The sequence below is a fragment of the Grampus griseus genome (assembly GCF_964374135.1).
Source record: "Grampus griseus genome assembly, chromosome: 19".
Lineage (NCBI taxonomy): Eukaryota > Metazoa > Chordata > Mammalia > Artiodactyla > Delphinidae > Grampus > Grampus griseus.
Genome location: NC_139013.1, coordinates 58,071,508 through 58,088,583, shown reverse-complemented (window position 1 = coordinate 58,088,583; position 17,076 = coordinate 58,071,508). Strand labels below are relative to the sequence as shown.

At 51.0% G+C, this 17,076-nt stretch overlaps 1 protein-coding gene across 1 annotated transcript in view; it reads right to left on the bottom strand.

Moving 5' to 3' along the window:
- The window catches only part of ACSF3 (acyl-CoA synthetase family member 3), a 57,410-nt gene that overhangs the window by 13,071 nt on the left and 27,263 nt on the right, over positions 1-17,076 (bottom strand). Inside the window, 1 exon segment of the mRNA XM_082677979.1 lies at positions 14,247-14,359. Coding sequence (XP_082534105.1) covers positions 14,247-14,359 — 113 coding nt within the window.

The following is a 17,076-nucleotide window of genomic DNA, read 5'->3' as shown; positions in this document are numbered from 1 at the left end:
ATGCTGGGAGTGCCTGAGAAAGACGTGAACGCGCGTGTCATCAATGTGCTCCAACAAGTAAGGGAGAAAACACTGCAAATAAGCGGGATATAAAGTCTCAGCAGAGAAATAAAAGGCACAGAGCAGAACCAAATGGAAATGTTAGAACTGAAAAACACAACAACAGAAATAAGAAAAACTTGCTGGATGGGCTCAAGAGCAAAATGCAGATTACAAAGCAAAGAATCTGAGAATTTGAAGACAGAACAATAGAAGTTACCCAATCTGAACAACAGAGAAAAAACTATTGGAAAAATTGAACAGAGTCTCAGAAGCCTACACCAACACCACAAGGGCTAACAGTCACACTATTGGATTCCCAGAAGAGAAGCTAGGGGCAGAAAGATAGTTGATAAAATTTGGCTTAAAACTCTTCAAGTTTGGTGAAATACATTAATGTGCAGATTCAAGAAGCCCCATGAACCCCAAGCAGGACAAGCCCAGACACATCATAATCCAATCACTGAAAACTAAAAAGAAAGACAAAAATCTTGACAGCAGAGCATAACTCAGAGGCATTCCAACGACTACTGACTTCTCAGCAGAAACAATGGAGGCCAGAAAAAAGTGGAATAACATATTTTTTAAGTGTTGAAATAACTGTCAACCCAGAATTCCAAATCCAGTGAAAATAACCTTCAGGAATGAAGATAAAGTGAGGACATTCTTAGATGAAGAAAGAAGAGAATTTGTCGTCAGCAGATCTGACCTAAAACAAATGACTACAGAGTTTTCAGTCAGAACAGAAATGACACCCGAATGAACCTGGAAGATCAGAAGTAAAGGAAAAGCAACAGAACTGGTAAATATCTGGTTGAATAAAACTGACTATTCTTTTCCTCATGAGTACTTTAAAAATATTTTGACCATTGAAAGCAAAAATTGTAACATTGTTTAATGGAGCTTACCGTATACATAGACGTTACGTATGACAACAACAACCTAAAAGGGAGAGGGCAAAGTGACCCACAGAGTGGTGACAAAGATTGGAACATATGTATATGTATAACTGATTCACTTTGTTATAAAGCTGAAACTAACACACCATTGTAAAACAATTATACCCCAATAAAGATGTTAAAAAAAAAAAACTAACCTCATTTCCATAAAGACAAGCAAAAGGAAAAAAAAACCTTTAAAAAAAAATCCAGTTTTAGCAAGAACTTGGCTAAGTCAGTGTAGTAAGAGGCCCCCTCCACCCTGATATCTGCTCACCCTCATATCTGACCAGGTTCCTCATCCCCCACCATCTCGCAGTTGATGTCTGACCACCAGGCTTTCAGAGATCCTGTTAGGTCGGTTTAGCCAGAATCCCCCTGACCCTTGATGTTTCCTCTTTGCAAATTTCCATCCAATGACTCCACCTGCTCCTTGGCTGTGAACCCACACTTGCCGACGCTGTATCTGAAGTTGAGCTCAATCTCTCTCCCCTCCTGCAAATCCCACTGCAGTGGCTCCTACACCCATCGTGACGGTCCTGAGTCGGCCTCATCATCTTTTTTTTTTTTTGCGGTACGCAGGCCTCTCACCACTGTGGCCCCTCCCGTTGCGGAGCACAGGCTCCAGACGCGCAGGCTCAGCGGCCATTGCTCACGGGCCCAGCCGCTCCGCGGCATGCGGGATCCTCCCTGACCGGGGCACGAACCCGTGTCCCCTGCATCGGCAGGCGGACTCTCAACCACTGCGCCACCGGGGAAGCCAACCTCATCATCTTTAACATGAGTGATGATTAATTTTTCTTTGACAGTACATGTAGTAGGAGTTCTGTGTTCTTCTGGAAGTGTCAAAATGTTGAGTCTAAGTAGATTTCAAAAAGTGAAGTATGTATTTTGTAGTCCCTAGAACAACTACTAAAAAACTAGAAGACATGTGTTCAAAAACTCAACAGATAAATTAAAAGGGAATACTAAAAGATTGACCCCAAAGAGGGCAGTTAGAGGGAAGTCAAGCAATGAGAAACCAAGGGACAGAACAGTAAGCAAATAACAAATGAGAGGCTTAAATTCAAACATATCAATAGTCACATTAAATGCACATGGTCTAAACTGGCCAATTAGAAGACAAACTTCAGATTAGATTAAAAAACATACATCATGCAACTGTGTGCTGTCTATAAGAAACTCATTTCAAATACAGTTACGTGGTAGGTTAGAAGCAAAGGGATGGAACAATATATACCATACAAACATCGATCGAAAGAAATGGAAGTGGCTATATTAGTACCAAACTAAATAAACTTAACAGCAGAATGTTAGCAGCAGCAGTACATGATGATAAAAGTCAATTCACCAAGAAGGCATAGTAATTATAAGTGTGTGTTCACCAAGCAACAGATTTTCAAAATTCATGAAACAAAAAACTGATAGGAGGGGGCCTCCCTGGTGGTGCAGTGGTTAAGAATCCACCTGCCAATGCAGGGGACACGGGTTGGAGCTGGGGTCCAGGAGGATCCCACATGCCGCAGAGCAACTAAGCCCGTGCGCCACAACTACTGAGCCTGCGCTCTAGAGCCTGTGATCCACAACTACTGAAGACCGTGCGCCTCGAGCCCGTGCTCCACAACAAGAGAAGCCACCGCAATGAGAAGCCCGCGCACCGCAATGAAGAGTAGCCCCTGCTCGCCACAGCTAGAGACAAGCCTGCGCACAGCAACAGAGGCCCAACGCAGCCAAAATTAAATAAATAAATGTATAAAAAAAAACTGATAGAAGAAATAGACAGATAATTATAACTGGAGAATTCAACACTCCTCACTTGGTGCTTGAACTAGTAGTCAGAAAACCAGTATGGCTTTGAGAGACCTGAACACTACCATCAACCTTCTTCATCTAACTGACATTTACACCCCAACCAAAACCAGCAGAATACACACTCTGTTCAAGTGCACTAGAACAGTCACCAGGAAAGACCACATTCTGGGCCATAAAACACAGCTTAACAAATTTTTAAAAATTGAAATAATATCAAGTATGTTTTCTGACTGTAGTGGAATTAAACTGGAAATCAATAACAGAAAAATTGAACAACACACTTCTAAATTATCCATGAGTCAAGAAGAAGTCTTAAGGAAAATTAGAAAATTAGAAAATATTTTGAACTGAATGAAATTAAAACACAACATATCAAAATTTCAGGGGTAAAGCTCAAGCAATGTTTAGAGGGAAGTTCATATCATTAAATGCACATATTAGAAAAAAAGAAAAAAATCTCAAATCAATAACCTAAAGTTTTACCTTAAGAAACTAGAAAAAGAGAAAAAGAAGCCAAAAGCAAGCAGAAGAGAAGAAACAATTAAGATAAAAACTGAAACCAATAAAAATTGAAAAGAGGGACATCCCCGGAAGTCCAGTGGTTAAGGCTCCGCCTTCCAATGCAGGGGTGCAGGTTTGGTCCCTGGCCAGGGAGCTAAGATCCCACATGCTGCCGGTTGTGGCCAAAAATTAAAAAAAGAAAAAAAATTGAAAAGAGAAAAATAATGGAGAAAATTCAATGAATCCTCAAGTGAATTCTTTGAAAAAAGATTTTAAAAATGGATAATCTTCTAGCAAGAATAACAAAGAAAAAATAAATAGAAGACATAATTTATCAACATGAGTTGTGGGAAGTGTATCACTTCAGACTATGCAGACATTAAAAGGTCAATAAGGGAATAATACTGTGAAAAACTCTATGCGCATCAAGTATTCAATTTCTCAAAAACCACAATCTACCAAAACTCACCCAAGATGCAATAGATGACCTGAATAGTTCTTTAACTATTAAAGAAACTGAATTCATAGTTAAAACCTTCCAAAAGAAGAAACCTCTAGGCTCAGACGGTTTCAGTGGAAATTCTATAAAATACATAACACCAATTATATGCAATCTCTTCCAGAAAGTAAAAGAGGAGGGAATACCTCCCAACTAATTTTATGATGCTTACATTACCTTGATACCCAAATCAGAAAGAATTTGCAAGAAAACTACAGAGCAAAATCCCTCATGAAGAGAGATGCAAAGATCCTCAACAAAACGTTAGTAAAGCAAATCCAGTACTGAATAAAAAGAATGACCCCCCCACGGCCAAGTGGGGTCTGTCCTGGAATCACCAGGGAAATCATCCGTGCCATCCACCATACCAGCAGCCTAATGAACAAAACCCAATCAATGCAAAAAAGACATGTGAAAATATCCAAAATCCATTCATGATAAAAAACACTCTCGGACTTCCCTTGTGGTGCAGCGGTTAAGAATCCGCCTGCCAATGCAGGGGACACAGGCTCGAGCCCTGGTCCGGGAAGATCCCACATGCCGCAGATGGAGCAACTAAGCCAGTGTGCCACAACCACTGAGCCTGTGCTCTTTGCCCGTGAGCCACAACTACTGAGCCCATGCACCACAACTACTGAAGCCTGCATGCCTAGAGCCTGCGCTCCGCAAAAAGAGAAGCCACCGCAATGAGAAGCCCGTGCACTGCAACAAAGAGTAGCCCCCGCTCGCCACAACTGGAGAGAGCCCGCGCACAGCTACAAAGACCCAACTCAGCCAAAAATAAAATATAAATAAATAAATTTATATATTAAAAAAAAACTCTCGGCATATCAAAAATAGAATGGAATCTACAAAAAGCCTATAGCTACTGTCATGCTTAATAGTGAAAGACATTTGGTCTTTGCCCATAAATTGGAAATAGGACAAGGACATCCACTCTCACTATTCCTATTTGGAATCATACTGGAAAATCTACTCAGGACAATTAGGCAAGAAAAAGAAATAAAAGGCATACAGATTGGAAAAGAATAAATAAATCTGTTCTATTTGCAGAAAATAATTGTGTATATAGAAAATCTCAAGGAATTAAAAAAAAAATCCTCCTAAAACTGAAAAACAAATTTACCAGGATTACTACAGGATACAAAGGCAATACACTGGAATCAACTGTATTCCTATACACTGGTGATAAACAATTAGAAACAAAAAATTCTATATTTACAATCATTGAAAAAGAAGAAGAAGAGGAGAAAGAGATGGAGGAAAGAAGAAATACTTAGGTATAAACCTAGCAGAACATGTTCAGGAGCAGCATGCTAAAAACCTCACACATCCACTCCCCCACCCCCCGCCAAAGCAGACCTAAGTAAATGGAGAGGGGCACCGTGTTCATGGATTGAAAAGAGTCATCGAGGTAAAGATGTTAATTCTTCCCAAATTGATCTATAGGTTTAATGCAACTGTGACCAAGATCCCAAAAGGATTTTTTGTAGATACAGACAAGCTATTTCTAAAATTGGTATGAGCAAGCAAAAGAACTAGAATAACCAAAACAAAAAACAAAAAACCCTGAACAAGAAAAAGGTTGGTAGAATAACAGTCCTGAGGCTCACGATAAAGCCACAGGAGTCAAGGCTGTGGTGTCGCAAAGGAACAGACACACACACCAGTGGAGGAGAATACACAATCTATACATGAACCTGCTGAAACATGTAAAGTTGATTTTTGACAAAATTGCAAAGAAGAAAGGGTAGTCTTTTCAGCAAACGGTATTTGAACAACTGGATATGGAAAAAAAATAAGCTCCAACTAAATTTCATATGTAATGCAAAAATTCACCAAAATGCACAATAGATATAAATGTAAGCCGTAAAACTATAAAACTTCTGGGAGAAAACCTTTGTAACCTGGAGTTAGAGATAACACCAAAAGCGTGATCCATAAAAGTAAGAGAAAGAGAGAAATTAGACCTCATGAAAATTAAAAACTTCTGCTTTATGAAATACAAGACAATGTAAAGACAAGCCACAAACTAGGAGGAAATATTGGCAAATCAGATATCCGACAAAGAACTCTTGAAACCCAACAGTAAGAAAGTAACCAGAGGGGAAGTGGGCAGAGCAAGAAACACCAGGAATCCAGCTCCCACCTGGACAGCAACTGCACAGGCAGGATCTGTCTGATGTAACTATTTTTGAAACCTGGAGTCTGTTGAAGGCTTGCAACTTCCAGGGGAAGGCTTGGAGGGTAAACTGTGGTTAATTTTGGTCATTTTCAGCTCTTAGCTCTGTAGCAGCTACCGCTCCCCCCGCCCCCACAGGCAGCTGTGCATGTATTCCTAGAGCAGCTTGCAGACAGACTGTGGAAGCCAGGGTGGGCAAAACGGACGCAGATCTTCAATAAGATTATGTCAGCAGATTTCTCATCAGAACTTTGGAAGCCAGAAGCAGTGCACCCATATATTCAAAGTGCTAAAAGAAAAAAAAGTTGACAAAGAATCCGATATCCACTAAAAATGTTCTTCAAAAGTGAGGGAGAAATTAAGACATTTCCAGATAAACAAAAGCTGAGGAAGTCTGTGACCACTAGACCTGCCCTGCAAGAAATGCTCAACTGAGTCCTGCAGGTTAAAAGAAAGCACCTAGTCAGTACACCGAAGTTGTATGGAGAAAGAAAGATCTCAACAGAAGTAAATACACTTACTATGACACATTGTTTTCTACATGATTTAGGAGACTAACACATTAAAAAAATTATGTGTAAAAACTAGTATTACAAACTCTGGTTTGTAACTCCAAATCTTGTTTTCTACGTAATTTAGGAGACTAATACATTGAAAAGAATTAACTTATGTTTTAGGGCACAGAATGTATAAAGATGTACTCTTGTGACATCAACAGCTGAAAGGGGTAAGGACACAACTGTAAAGGAGCAGAGTTTTTGCATGTTATTAAAGTTAAGCTGGTATAAATCCAAATTAGTGTTAAAATTTTTAGAAAGATAAATGTAATCCTTGTGGCAACCACAAAGAAATTAGCTGGAGAAAATACACAAAAGGAAATGAGAAAGGAATTTAAACATTTCACTACAAAAAATCAACTAAGGGCTTCCCTGGTGGCGCAGTGGTTGAGAGTCCGCCTGCCGATGCAGGGGACGCGGGTTCGTGCCCCGGTCCGGGAAGATCCCACATGCCGCAGAGTGGCTGGGTCCGTGCGCCATGGCCGCTGGGCCTGCACGTCCGGAGCCTGTGCTCTGCAACGGGAGAGGCCACAACAGTGAGAGACCCGCATACCGAAAAAAAAAAATCAACTAAACACGAAAGAAGACAGAAATGCAGGAAATTAGGGACCAAAAAAAGCTATATGGCACATAGAACACAAATAGCAGAAGTAAGTCCATCCTTATCAGTAATTACTTTAAACGTAAATGGATTAAATTCTCCAGTCTAAAGACAGATTGGTGGAATGGATAAAAATCCATGATCCAACGACAGTAGACCCTTGAGCAATGTGGGAGTTATGGGCAGAGACGCACCACACAGTTGAAAATCTGCATATAACTTTACAGTCAGCCCTCTGTATCTGTGGTTCCACATTCATGGATTCAACCAACTGTGGATCGTGTAATACTGTAGTGCATGTTTACTGGAAAAAAAACCCCACATATAAGTGGACCCGTGCAAACCCATGTTGCTCAAGGGTCAGTTGTATAGCCTTCGTACAAGAAACTCACTTGAGATCCAGAGACACAGGTGGATGGAAAGTAAAAGGATGGATCAAGATATTCCTGCAAATAGCAACTGACCAAAACAGACCAGGGTGGCTGTACTAATATCAGAGAAAAGAGACTTTATTCACACACCTAAGGACAAACTGTCAAAACATATGAAGCAAAAACCCTGACAGAACTGAAGGGAGAAATGGGCAGTTCTAACTGAGTTCCATTCTACCTTAGAAATCCACATCCCTGTGTCCTCTTCCTCAGCACTCCCCAGCACTGGGTGCCCTACAGAGACCTCTTATCACAGTCACTCTTCTGTCTCAGGGCAGGCATTCTGGGTATTGCACATCACCTGTTCAAATCACTGTGTGCTTGTGTCCTGACAATACCTACTGTGTGTTAATTTACAGACACGATCACCCAACCCTGTGCTGCGTTCACTCCAGCTCCTGTCGTCTGTGGACTCTCCCTTTATTCCTCCATCATGCTGGACCCACAGCCAGGTGCATGCTGACCGCAGGCGAGCAGGCCTGTATGGTGGGCAAGAAGCGGACCAGAGCTCATCCAGTCAGAGCGGACTTCCTGCCCACCCCCAGCACTGAGTCCTAGATTCCTGATTTCACATGGTAAGAAAAGATATTCACAAGCTTCTTCCAGGCAAGTTGCATGAAATGCAAGATACTAACTTTTGAACTCCACAGAACACTTTTTCACGTTTAGCATCTCTGAAATTGGGCTGTGCCTTGCCACGGATGGGACATGGATTTGGCGAACAAGGATGACCACTGTCCACGGACACTGCTCTGCCCCTTCCCTTCCCGTGACACGCAGACCAGCCCCCGAGCTCGGGAGCTGCTGGCATGCAGGCTCTGTGGCCACAGACACGCGGAGCATAGAGTCAGGGTCTTCTGGAACCGGAACCAACTCTCTGAACGGAATCCCCTCAAGACCCCTCGCCTACCCAGCGCCACCCACTCAACACTCCATCTGAGCGTGTTCCTAGGTTCACCTAATACGCCCATCCTGGGTTCAATGCCACAAAGACACACCTACCCCCCAATTCTAATTTTTGTACAGATCTGCCAGGGAGTCTCTGGTCTACAGAAAGCAAGTATCAAGAAACTAAGACATGGGACTTCCCTGGCGGTCCAGAGGTTAGGACTTCACCTTCCAATACGGGGGGTGCGGCTTCCCTGGTCTGGGAGCTAAGGTCCCACATGCCTCACAGCCAAAACGCCAAAACAGAAGCAATACTGTAACAAACGCAATAAAGACTTAAAAAATGGTCCCCTTCAAGAAATCCTTAAAATACGGAAACTAAGACACGCCACCATTTTCTTTATGCCAGAGAAGAACAAGGCATTTTTTCATTTCTTCAGGGAGGGGGAAAGTGAACCACCAATTCGAAGTTCTAATAACAAACAACCTAAAATAATGCGTAACCATAAACGCTGCCTTCCACTCAAATCCGTCCTGCGTATCACCAGGTCACAGGCAGAGCCAGGGCGCTGCAGGTTTCTGCCGCCATGCCTCAGAACCACGTGGAGTTACACTACCCGTCCATGGCACTGGCGGGCAGTCCCCGTACTCTGGGGACCCAGCTTGGGTGCAGGGGGCAAGGCACGCATCCAAAACCCGGACTCCCGGCGACTGCGTGGCTTCAGACCACACCTGCCATCCACCCTGCAGTGAAAAGTCTGGGTGCCCTCACAGGGGACCCCGTTCGGGTGCACAGGAACGTCTTGACCCAGGGCACCCACACCTGACACATGTACTCCTCGTTCGAGGGCCACTCTGTCATTGGGCGGCCAGGGCCGTGCCCAAGAGCTGCCGGTGTGAGAACACGTGCTTCCTCATCTGAAAGCATCTCAGAGGCGGGAGTTACTGTAAAGTCCCCGGTGGAACCATGACCCAAGCTCCAAGGAGGGGGAGTTGAGCTGGCGGAAGGTGGGAGCCCAGGTGAGGGGGCAGGACCGGGGCAGGGGCAGAACCGGACACACGGCAGAGCCTGTCCCCAAAGGCCTCGCGCCTCTTGGGCCGTGGGCCCCGCTCCCAATGCATCCCGATGGGAGGGCTGTGTAGCTTACTGCCCACTGCCCAGCCCCAGGACAGGAGCCGGTCCTCACAACACAGAGGATGAAGCCAACAGAGGGGGCGGGGTGGCTCCAGGGGGACATTAAAAGCACAGTTGGGGGCAGGCAAGCGGCACAGGGTGCTAAGTGCTCCAGATGCTCACCTGGCACGTCAGGGGGCCTACTGGACCCGCTTTCCCATGTGAAAGTCCTCACTTAGGGTCCTGCCACCTCCTACCAGGCCCTTGGAAAAGAGGTAGTGGACCCACCTCACCCTAAGAGGCAGAAGCACACGGCTGACGACGGTCAGCTGCTTGTCTGAAGTGAGTGCCTTTGTGGGGACAGCGCCCCACCACTCATCGCAGGGCAGAGCGTGCCCAGGCCCCACAGGGCCCCTGTCCCCGTCCCCACCTCCACGGTCCGTGCAGCAATCCATGGTCCATGGCAGCGACAGGGGAAGTGGCGAGAGGGAGCACGGGAGAGGCGGGTGGCGGGGGGAGCACAGGCACCCACACATCAGCCCACTGTCCAGGGCGGCAGCTTGCACGTCAGCCACACGAAGTAACTGATTTTTTTTTTTTTTTTTTTTTTTGCGGTACGCGGGCCTCTCACTGTTGTGGCCTCTCCCGTTGCGGAGCACAGGCTCCAGACGCGCAGGCTCAGCGGCCATGGCTCACGGGCCCAGCCGCTCCGCGGCACGTGGGATCTTCCCGGACCGGGGCACGAACCTGTGTCCCCTGCATCAGCAGGCGGACTTTCAACCACTGCACCACCAGGGAAGCCCAAGTAACTGATTTTAAGGGGATAAAAGAAAGCGGCGCTCGCTGCCGCTGTCCTCCTGCCCCAGCTTGTCCCACACCCCACGTGGGTGTCTGCATCCTCTGCAAGACAAGAGGATTCCACGTGAGGCCTGGTCACCTCTGCGTTACACGGCAGTGTGGCCCGTATCTGTCAATGGACCCGTCTCTGCTGGCTGGCATTTGGGTCTTACGTTAAGTGAGCAAATTGAAACAATAAATAAAGAGACAACTACACCTCAATAACTAAATTTAAAAAAAAGAGAAAGACCACACCACGTGCTTGCAGAGTTTGCCAGCTGGGAAGAGGGACAAAGCAGCATCGCAGCAAACAAAGCCCCCTACCCCATCCCCAGGGCCTCACGGGAGACGGCAGAGGACACCGTGAAGCTGGAACCACCTCACCAGGGCCAGGGGACCCTCACGCTGGGGGGAGGCTGCCCGCTCTTCCAGCCCCTGATGTCCCGCCGGACGAAGCGCAAGACTCAGGAAGCGATGGCTGCAGAGCCGTGGAGGCTGCGGCCAGGGCACCCGCACGCTGGGAGACACAGACGGGGATCCACGGCAGGAGCCCAGCCATGCTCTGCAGGGTGCGCAGGGGACCCTGACCATACCCAGGACAAGGGAGCATCCCCTGAGCGTCGGGCATCCGGCCTCCACAGCCTCCCCCTGCCCTTGCTCTGGGCTGGCAGGAGTGGACCGGATTCTCCCTGCTGCCTGGGAGCACCCCTTTTTGCAGGGCTCCTGTCCTCCCCTGGGCCTCCGCTTTGCGGGGCAGACACAGGCCCGAGAGCCCCCTGCTCACCACTCCTGATTCTCGGCGGTCGGTTCCTGCCAGAGAAGCAAGAGCTCTCAGGCTTCAGAGGCGGGGGACCCTGACCGCAGCGCCGTCACCGCTGCTGCGCTTCCTTCCCCAGGCTCCAGCCCGGGGGGGCTCCCCACGTGCGGGCTGGAGGAGAGGAGTAAGGAAGGGAGGATGGAGAGGCCCCAGCCACAGACCCCACAGAGAGGTCAGCCCCAGCGAGGCTTTGGCGCACCACCAGCCCTGCTGCCCCGCCGCGGGCTCAGCGCGCACGCCTGCCACGCTGCACACATCTCCTTGGTCAATGCGCCTGCGCTGACCTTGCGCCTGCCATTTGGGTCAAAGGGCCTGTGACCATCAGGCTTAGGGGGTACTTCCAAGTTCAAGATGTGCCCTTAGGACAAGCAAAGAGGACCCTGACCCCAGAGAGCCTGCAGTGGAGGGAGTCGCCACGCGGCGTCATGGGGAGGGGCGGGGCGGGGATAGCGGCAGGCAGGCAGTGAGAGGAGGACGGACGCTGCAGGAGCCCATGCTGGCCCGCATGGCGCCCTGACAGAGGGGAAGGGCAAGTGCACCGGGAAAGGGCGCGCGGGCTTTCTGCACACTGGCATTTTTGCAACTTCCCTGTAAGTTTGAAGTGATTTCCAATTAAATGTTAACAAAAACCTTGAACCACACCGCCTGCAGCCCCCAGATTTCAGAACATGAAAGAGTTCCTGCCGTCTGGACCTGCCGAGCGTGGGCGGCGATCACGAGAGCGGGTGGGTTTTCCCTGCGAGTCCCCCTCAGGGACAGAGCCAGCACTTTCCAGGCCAGGCGAGCAGCCGGCGTCCTCCTCACCGCCACCGTCAGCAACGGGGAGTGCCTGTGACGTCACAGAAGCCGAGCGCAGGCGCTTCCTCAGCAAGGCCTGAGCCCGGTTCTCCTGCCTTCGGGGCGCACCCCGTCCAGGCCCGTCCTGCGCAGCGCAGGGACCCAGGCGGAGGCTCCACGGAGGTCTCGCCCGCCTGAGTGTGGAGTCTGGCCTTGTTCCCCTCTAAGGGTCCCGGGGGCGGGGCGGTGAGCAATACCCCAGCCGGGAGGCGGCTCCTGGGGAAAGCCACGGGAGGGGGGGAGTGCCCCTGTCGTGCTCCCGGCAGCGGGGAGCGGGGGACCGCGGTGGCCTCTGACCAGCCGGGGAGCGAGCCCAGGCCCAGGCCCACCCCAGCCCCCGGGGGCAACCGGCCTGTGATTGCGCTCTCCGCCCCGGGCCGTCATCGGCCATGGAGACGGCTCCATTCTGGACCGTGTGTCTCACTGACCCCTCGACTGAGTTGGAAACGTTCTAGAACACGCCGCCGCGAGCTCCAGGTCTCCTTAACTTCACGTTTATGAGGCCTCGCTTGTGGCCAGCAGATCGTCATCCCTGCCCTGTCTCCACCGCCCCCGAGCCCCCACACCGTGGACCACGCGCTTCCTTCTCAGACCGTCAAGATGCTCAGGGCCAGGCTGCCACCTCCTATTCTGAGCGCGTTTCACTGAGGAAACCCCTACAGCCCCCAGCAGGAGCCGGGTGAGGGGGCGGCTGCTTGCCCCAAGTTGCTAAACTTCAGTGTGACTGAGGAGGGAGACGCTGTCCACCCACACCTCCTCTCTGGTAGCATCCCTGCCGCACCCAGCATTACAGGTGCTCAGGCAGGGCAGTGCAGGAGCCCCCCTGCCATCTGTGCTGCTACTGCCTGATGGACCCACATGCCCCCGACGCTGCTCTGCTGGGGACCTCCTCCCAAGCGGGGTCCCCGGAACGACACCCAGAACCGACGGACCGAGCATCCAGCAAGGGGAGGCAGCCTCATTACTGCAGGAGGGCTGGACGCTGGGACAGGTGACTCGGGTGTGAGCACGAGTCCCCGAGGGGCAGAGAGGACCGCAGGGCACAGGCCAAGAGCCAGAAAAGGACCCTAAGCCATGGGCATGGCTGACGGCCCTGGACCAGCTGGGCTGACGCAAGAGCCCAGGCAGCAGGCAGCCAGGGAGCGAGAGCCACGGCTGGGGACCTTGAGGCCACCCTGAAAGCTGCCCACACAGCGTGGGCGGGAGCAAGGCTGGTCTGGAGGGCCATCACGTGTGGGAGGAGAGGCCGAGGGGGCACGAGCCCAGCAAGGGGGTCCAGGTGAGAGGTTCCTGCGTAAACGGACACATACTTCTTGGTGTCATTTTTCATAAAATTACAGTAAAAACCACCCAAGTTGCGCCTACGTTCTCGAGCTAAGACATTCAACAACCATCTCTTGAATGCTGCCGTTTCCCACTGCAGACCGAGGCCCACAAGGGCAGGGCCTGTCCGCCGCCCCTCCCGGCACAAGTGAGAGGCAGGGTCGCTGCTACTTTCAGCTTTTAAAACTTCTCAGGGTGACAGAGGTCAAGAGTATGTACATCCTCTGTGGAGAAAACAACCTCTCAAATCAAAATGCCACCTCCAGCAAAACCCGAACCTCTGCTGTGACCCTGATCACCCGTGACCAGCAGGCCTGTGGCTGTGAAGCCCTCACTGAAACGAGACAACAGTTCTCTCTTCCCGTTGCCCCCCGGAGCTTAGAACAGCACAGAAAGCAGGGAACAGTGACTTCCCAAGCGGGGAACCTCAATTTACAGCTTCCGTGAATCTGTCCAAATGGGCGACTGCAAGGCTGGGGGCCGCTGACACTGTCGGCGTCCACTCCAAGCGGGTGCCAGCGTCCCGCCAGCGCAGAATTTTTAACAAGATCCTGCCGACAATGATCTCTGCTTGAACTCGGGCTCTCCTAGCTGAGGCTATCAGGACCCATCTCAACGTGGCCCAGAGGACAGAGCCCAGGAGGAGCCTGGCTGAGCGCGGGGAGCCCTGCTGGGCCTCACTCTGCACTGCACCGTCCACACGGCAGGCAACGCCCCAAACACCAGCACTGCCCTGAGTCGAGGCCCGCCAGCGGCGCCGCAGTTCAGGCCCGTCCCCGAGCGGTGGGGACTCAACCTCTGCCATCGGCCTCCTGGGTGGTCGTGGCCGTGTGATGCCCACGTGCCGCCAGAGAGAACACAGGGGCTCACCTTGGTGTCCTCCTCATTTCCCTCTGCGTGGACAACGTAGGGGTAGCCGTCCTTCTGCAGGTTTTCTGACACAATGCGCACCTCGACGCCGGGCAGCGGGGTCCCCACAGAGCCTGCAAGGGGCGGGGAGGCGCGAGGGAAAGAGGCGGTCAGCAGGATTCTGAAGGACAGAGCTGCACGCTGAGGTGCTCGGGTCTGCCTGACGTCACGTGCACACACGGAGGTGGGGGGATCCCGCGTGGGTGTCACGTGCACACACGTGGGAATCCCGCCTGGACATGACGTGCGCACACAGGGGTCCTGCCCCTTCTCACGTGCACACAGCGGGGTGAAGCCCCAGGAGCCAGTAGCACAGCCTTAGGCGGGACACGCAGAGCGGCAGCCAGGGCTCTGAACACCCTACAGGGCCTCCAGGTCACTTCGGGAGGGCCGCCCGGCGCCCAGGGCAAGATGCAAGGGCACTTCTATCTCACTGGAGCGCCTGGCTGAGCGGTCAGGGCACTGATGACCGCAGTTTGTCGCTGGCGAGGGACTGCAGTGGGCCAGATGCCAGAGGGCGAGCGGGTCCTCACGGCAGGGGTGACACAGCCAGCGTCCCGGTTCGCTTGTTAGGCGCCTGTGCGTGGCTCAGCGTCTTCACCCCTGTGTGGCTATAATCAGCTTTTGAACCTGCAAAGGTTAGGGCAGGTGGTGCCCTGGCCGCAGTGGAGTCCCCGTGGCCACTGGAATGAATAGCTGAGGCGGGGCAGAGGTTCCAGGGCCAGACGCTTCACTTCAAGGTCTCAGGCCCTTTTTTTTTTTTTTTTTGCGGCACGCGGGCCTCTCACTGTTGTGGCCTCTCCCGCTGCGGAGCACAGGCTCCGGACACGCAGGCCCAGTGGCCATGGCTCACGGGCCCAGCCGCTCCGCGGCATGTGGGATCTTCCCGGACCGGGGCACGAACCCGCGTCCCCTGCATCGGCAGGCGGACTCTCAACCACTGCGCCACCGGGGAAGCCCCTCAGGCCCTGTATTTTAACTGTTATCAATGAGGACTTGTCACAGGAGCAAAGTCCCGGGAAGCCCACTTGGCAAACTCCACGAGCTGCTTAGTGCTCTGGGATCCACACGCCTGGAAAGGTCTGCGACACAGGGCTCCGCTTGCTAGATGGCGCTGCCCTGTCCTCCTCAGCCCGTCTTCTGTCTGAGGTCCTGGGGGCCGCCCCCGCCGCATCTTCCTCCTCCTTCCTCCCCTCCTTCTCTTTTGCTTCCAAAGATTTAAAAACTGCAGTGAAATCCATATATGATGCAGCTATTCATTATAAAGCCTAGGATTCAGGGGCATTAAGCACATTCACAACATCGTTCCATTATCACCTCCATCTAGCTCCAGAACTTTCCATCAGCCCAGAAAGAAACCTGTCTCCGTCAGCTGTCGGATCTTCCCCCGACCCCAGCAACCACTAACCCATTCTCTGTGGACTTGCCCCCGGATGTTGTGTATGAAAGGAACCGCCAGGCATGTATCCTTCTCTCTTCCTGCTGGGGCCAGTGGCTGCACGAGTGCCAGGATGCTCAAGACGGGAGACAGCCTGGAAAAGGAGGTGTTCCACCTCAGCTGCAGACAAGACACGAGGACCCGAGACAAGACCTAGGCTGTGAACGTGAGCTGGGGCCAAGCCCTGCCGTCCTGCAGGCTCTGCAGGACCCGGGGCCAAGGCGGCCACAGTCCCGACACTCGGGATGTGTTTCCCAGCGGACCTCAGCGTCGTAGCTTCCCTCTGGATCTGTCTCCAGTGAAGCGTCTGGCTCAGCCCTGTCGTCTGCGTTGCTCCTCCTTGGACCTCACGTCTGATAACGACCGGCGGGGCCACAGCTCTGACTGCTTGGTTACAGACCAGGCCCAGGCATCTTGGAGATTTTCCCAGGTCTTCACATCACTCCCAATTGCTCATATTCCATGGCCAAATGTCAGCAGGCTGACCTAGGATTTAGCCCTCGGTGTGTGTGTAAAAGCCACAGAACAGAAGGTCTAAGGGAAGAAATGGGTTGATAAAGTGCAGGAGAGAAAGGCCGTGTGTAAGAGGACATTGGTCGGGCCCACTAGGCTGATGGTCCTTTTTCCTGGGCTCCCAGGCAGTAAGAGGATTTCTTGCTGTGTGAATTGATTTATCACTTTCTGAGACTGGTCAGGGTGATTCCTTTAGTATGTGGCAGAAGTAAAGCGTCCCATGAACACACCTAGAGCCATCAGGCGGAACGTGATGATTTCATCAGGAGTAAAGCGTCCCATGAACACACCTAGAGCCGTCAGGCGGAACGTGATGATTTCATCAGAAGTAAAGCGTCCCATGGACACACCTAGAGCCGTCAGGCGGAACGTGATGATTTCATCACAAGGCACTTCATTAAACCAAGTACAGAATCTTAAGCACGAGCAGCCGCCTCGCTCAGGAGTGAAATCTGCTCCTCCTCCCGTTTCCTCTGAGCTCTCGTCCCTGCAGTGGTGTGACGCCTGCTCAGGGCCAAGCCCTCCAGACGGCGACTCCTCCTGAAGTGTGAGCCCTGGGGATCCTCGGAGTACGAAAGCCCCTCCACGTCCCTCGTTTCGTGTTTGTAAAAAGACACTTTAGTCTCCTAAACCTTCCCTGAGATCCAGAGAGCAGACGGAGGCAGTTACTAATTAGAGAAACAGAGGAACACAGACACAAAGAAAAAGCAGTTACCTCCGAGCTCAAACAATAAATCGGTAATAAGACAGAGTCATACCTCCTCCTCAAGAGACGTACACACTAATCTGACGCACATCTTGGAGTTGTTCCACGTGAACTAAGTCCCCCACCCAGGTGGA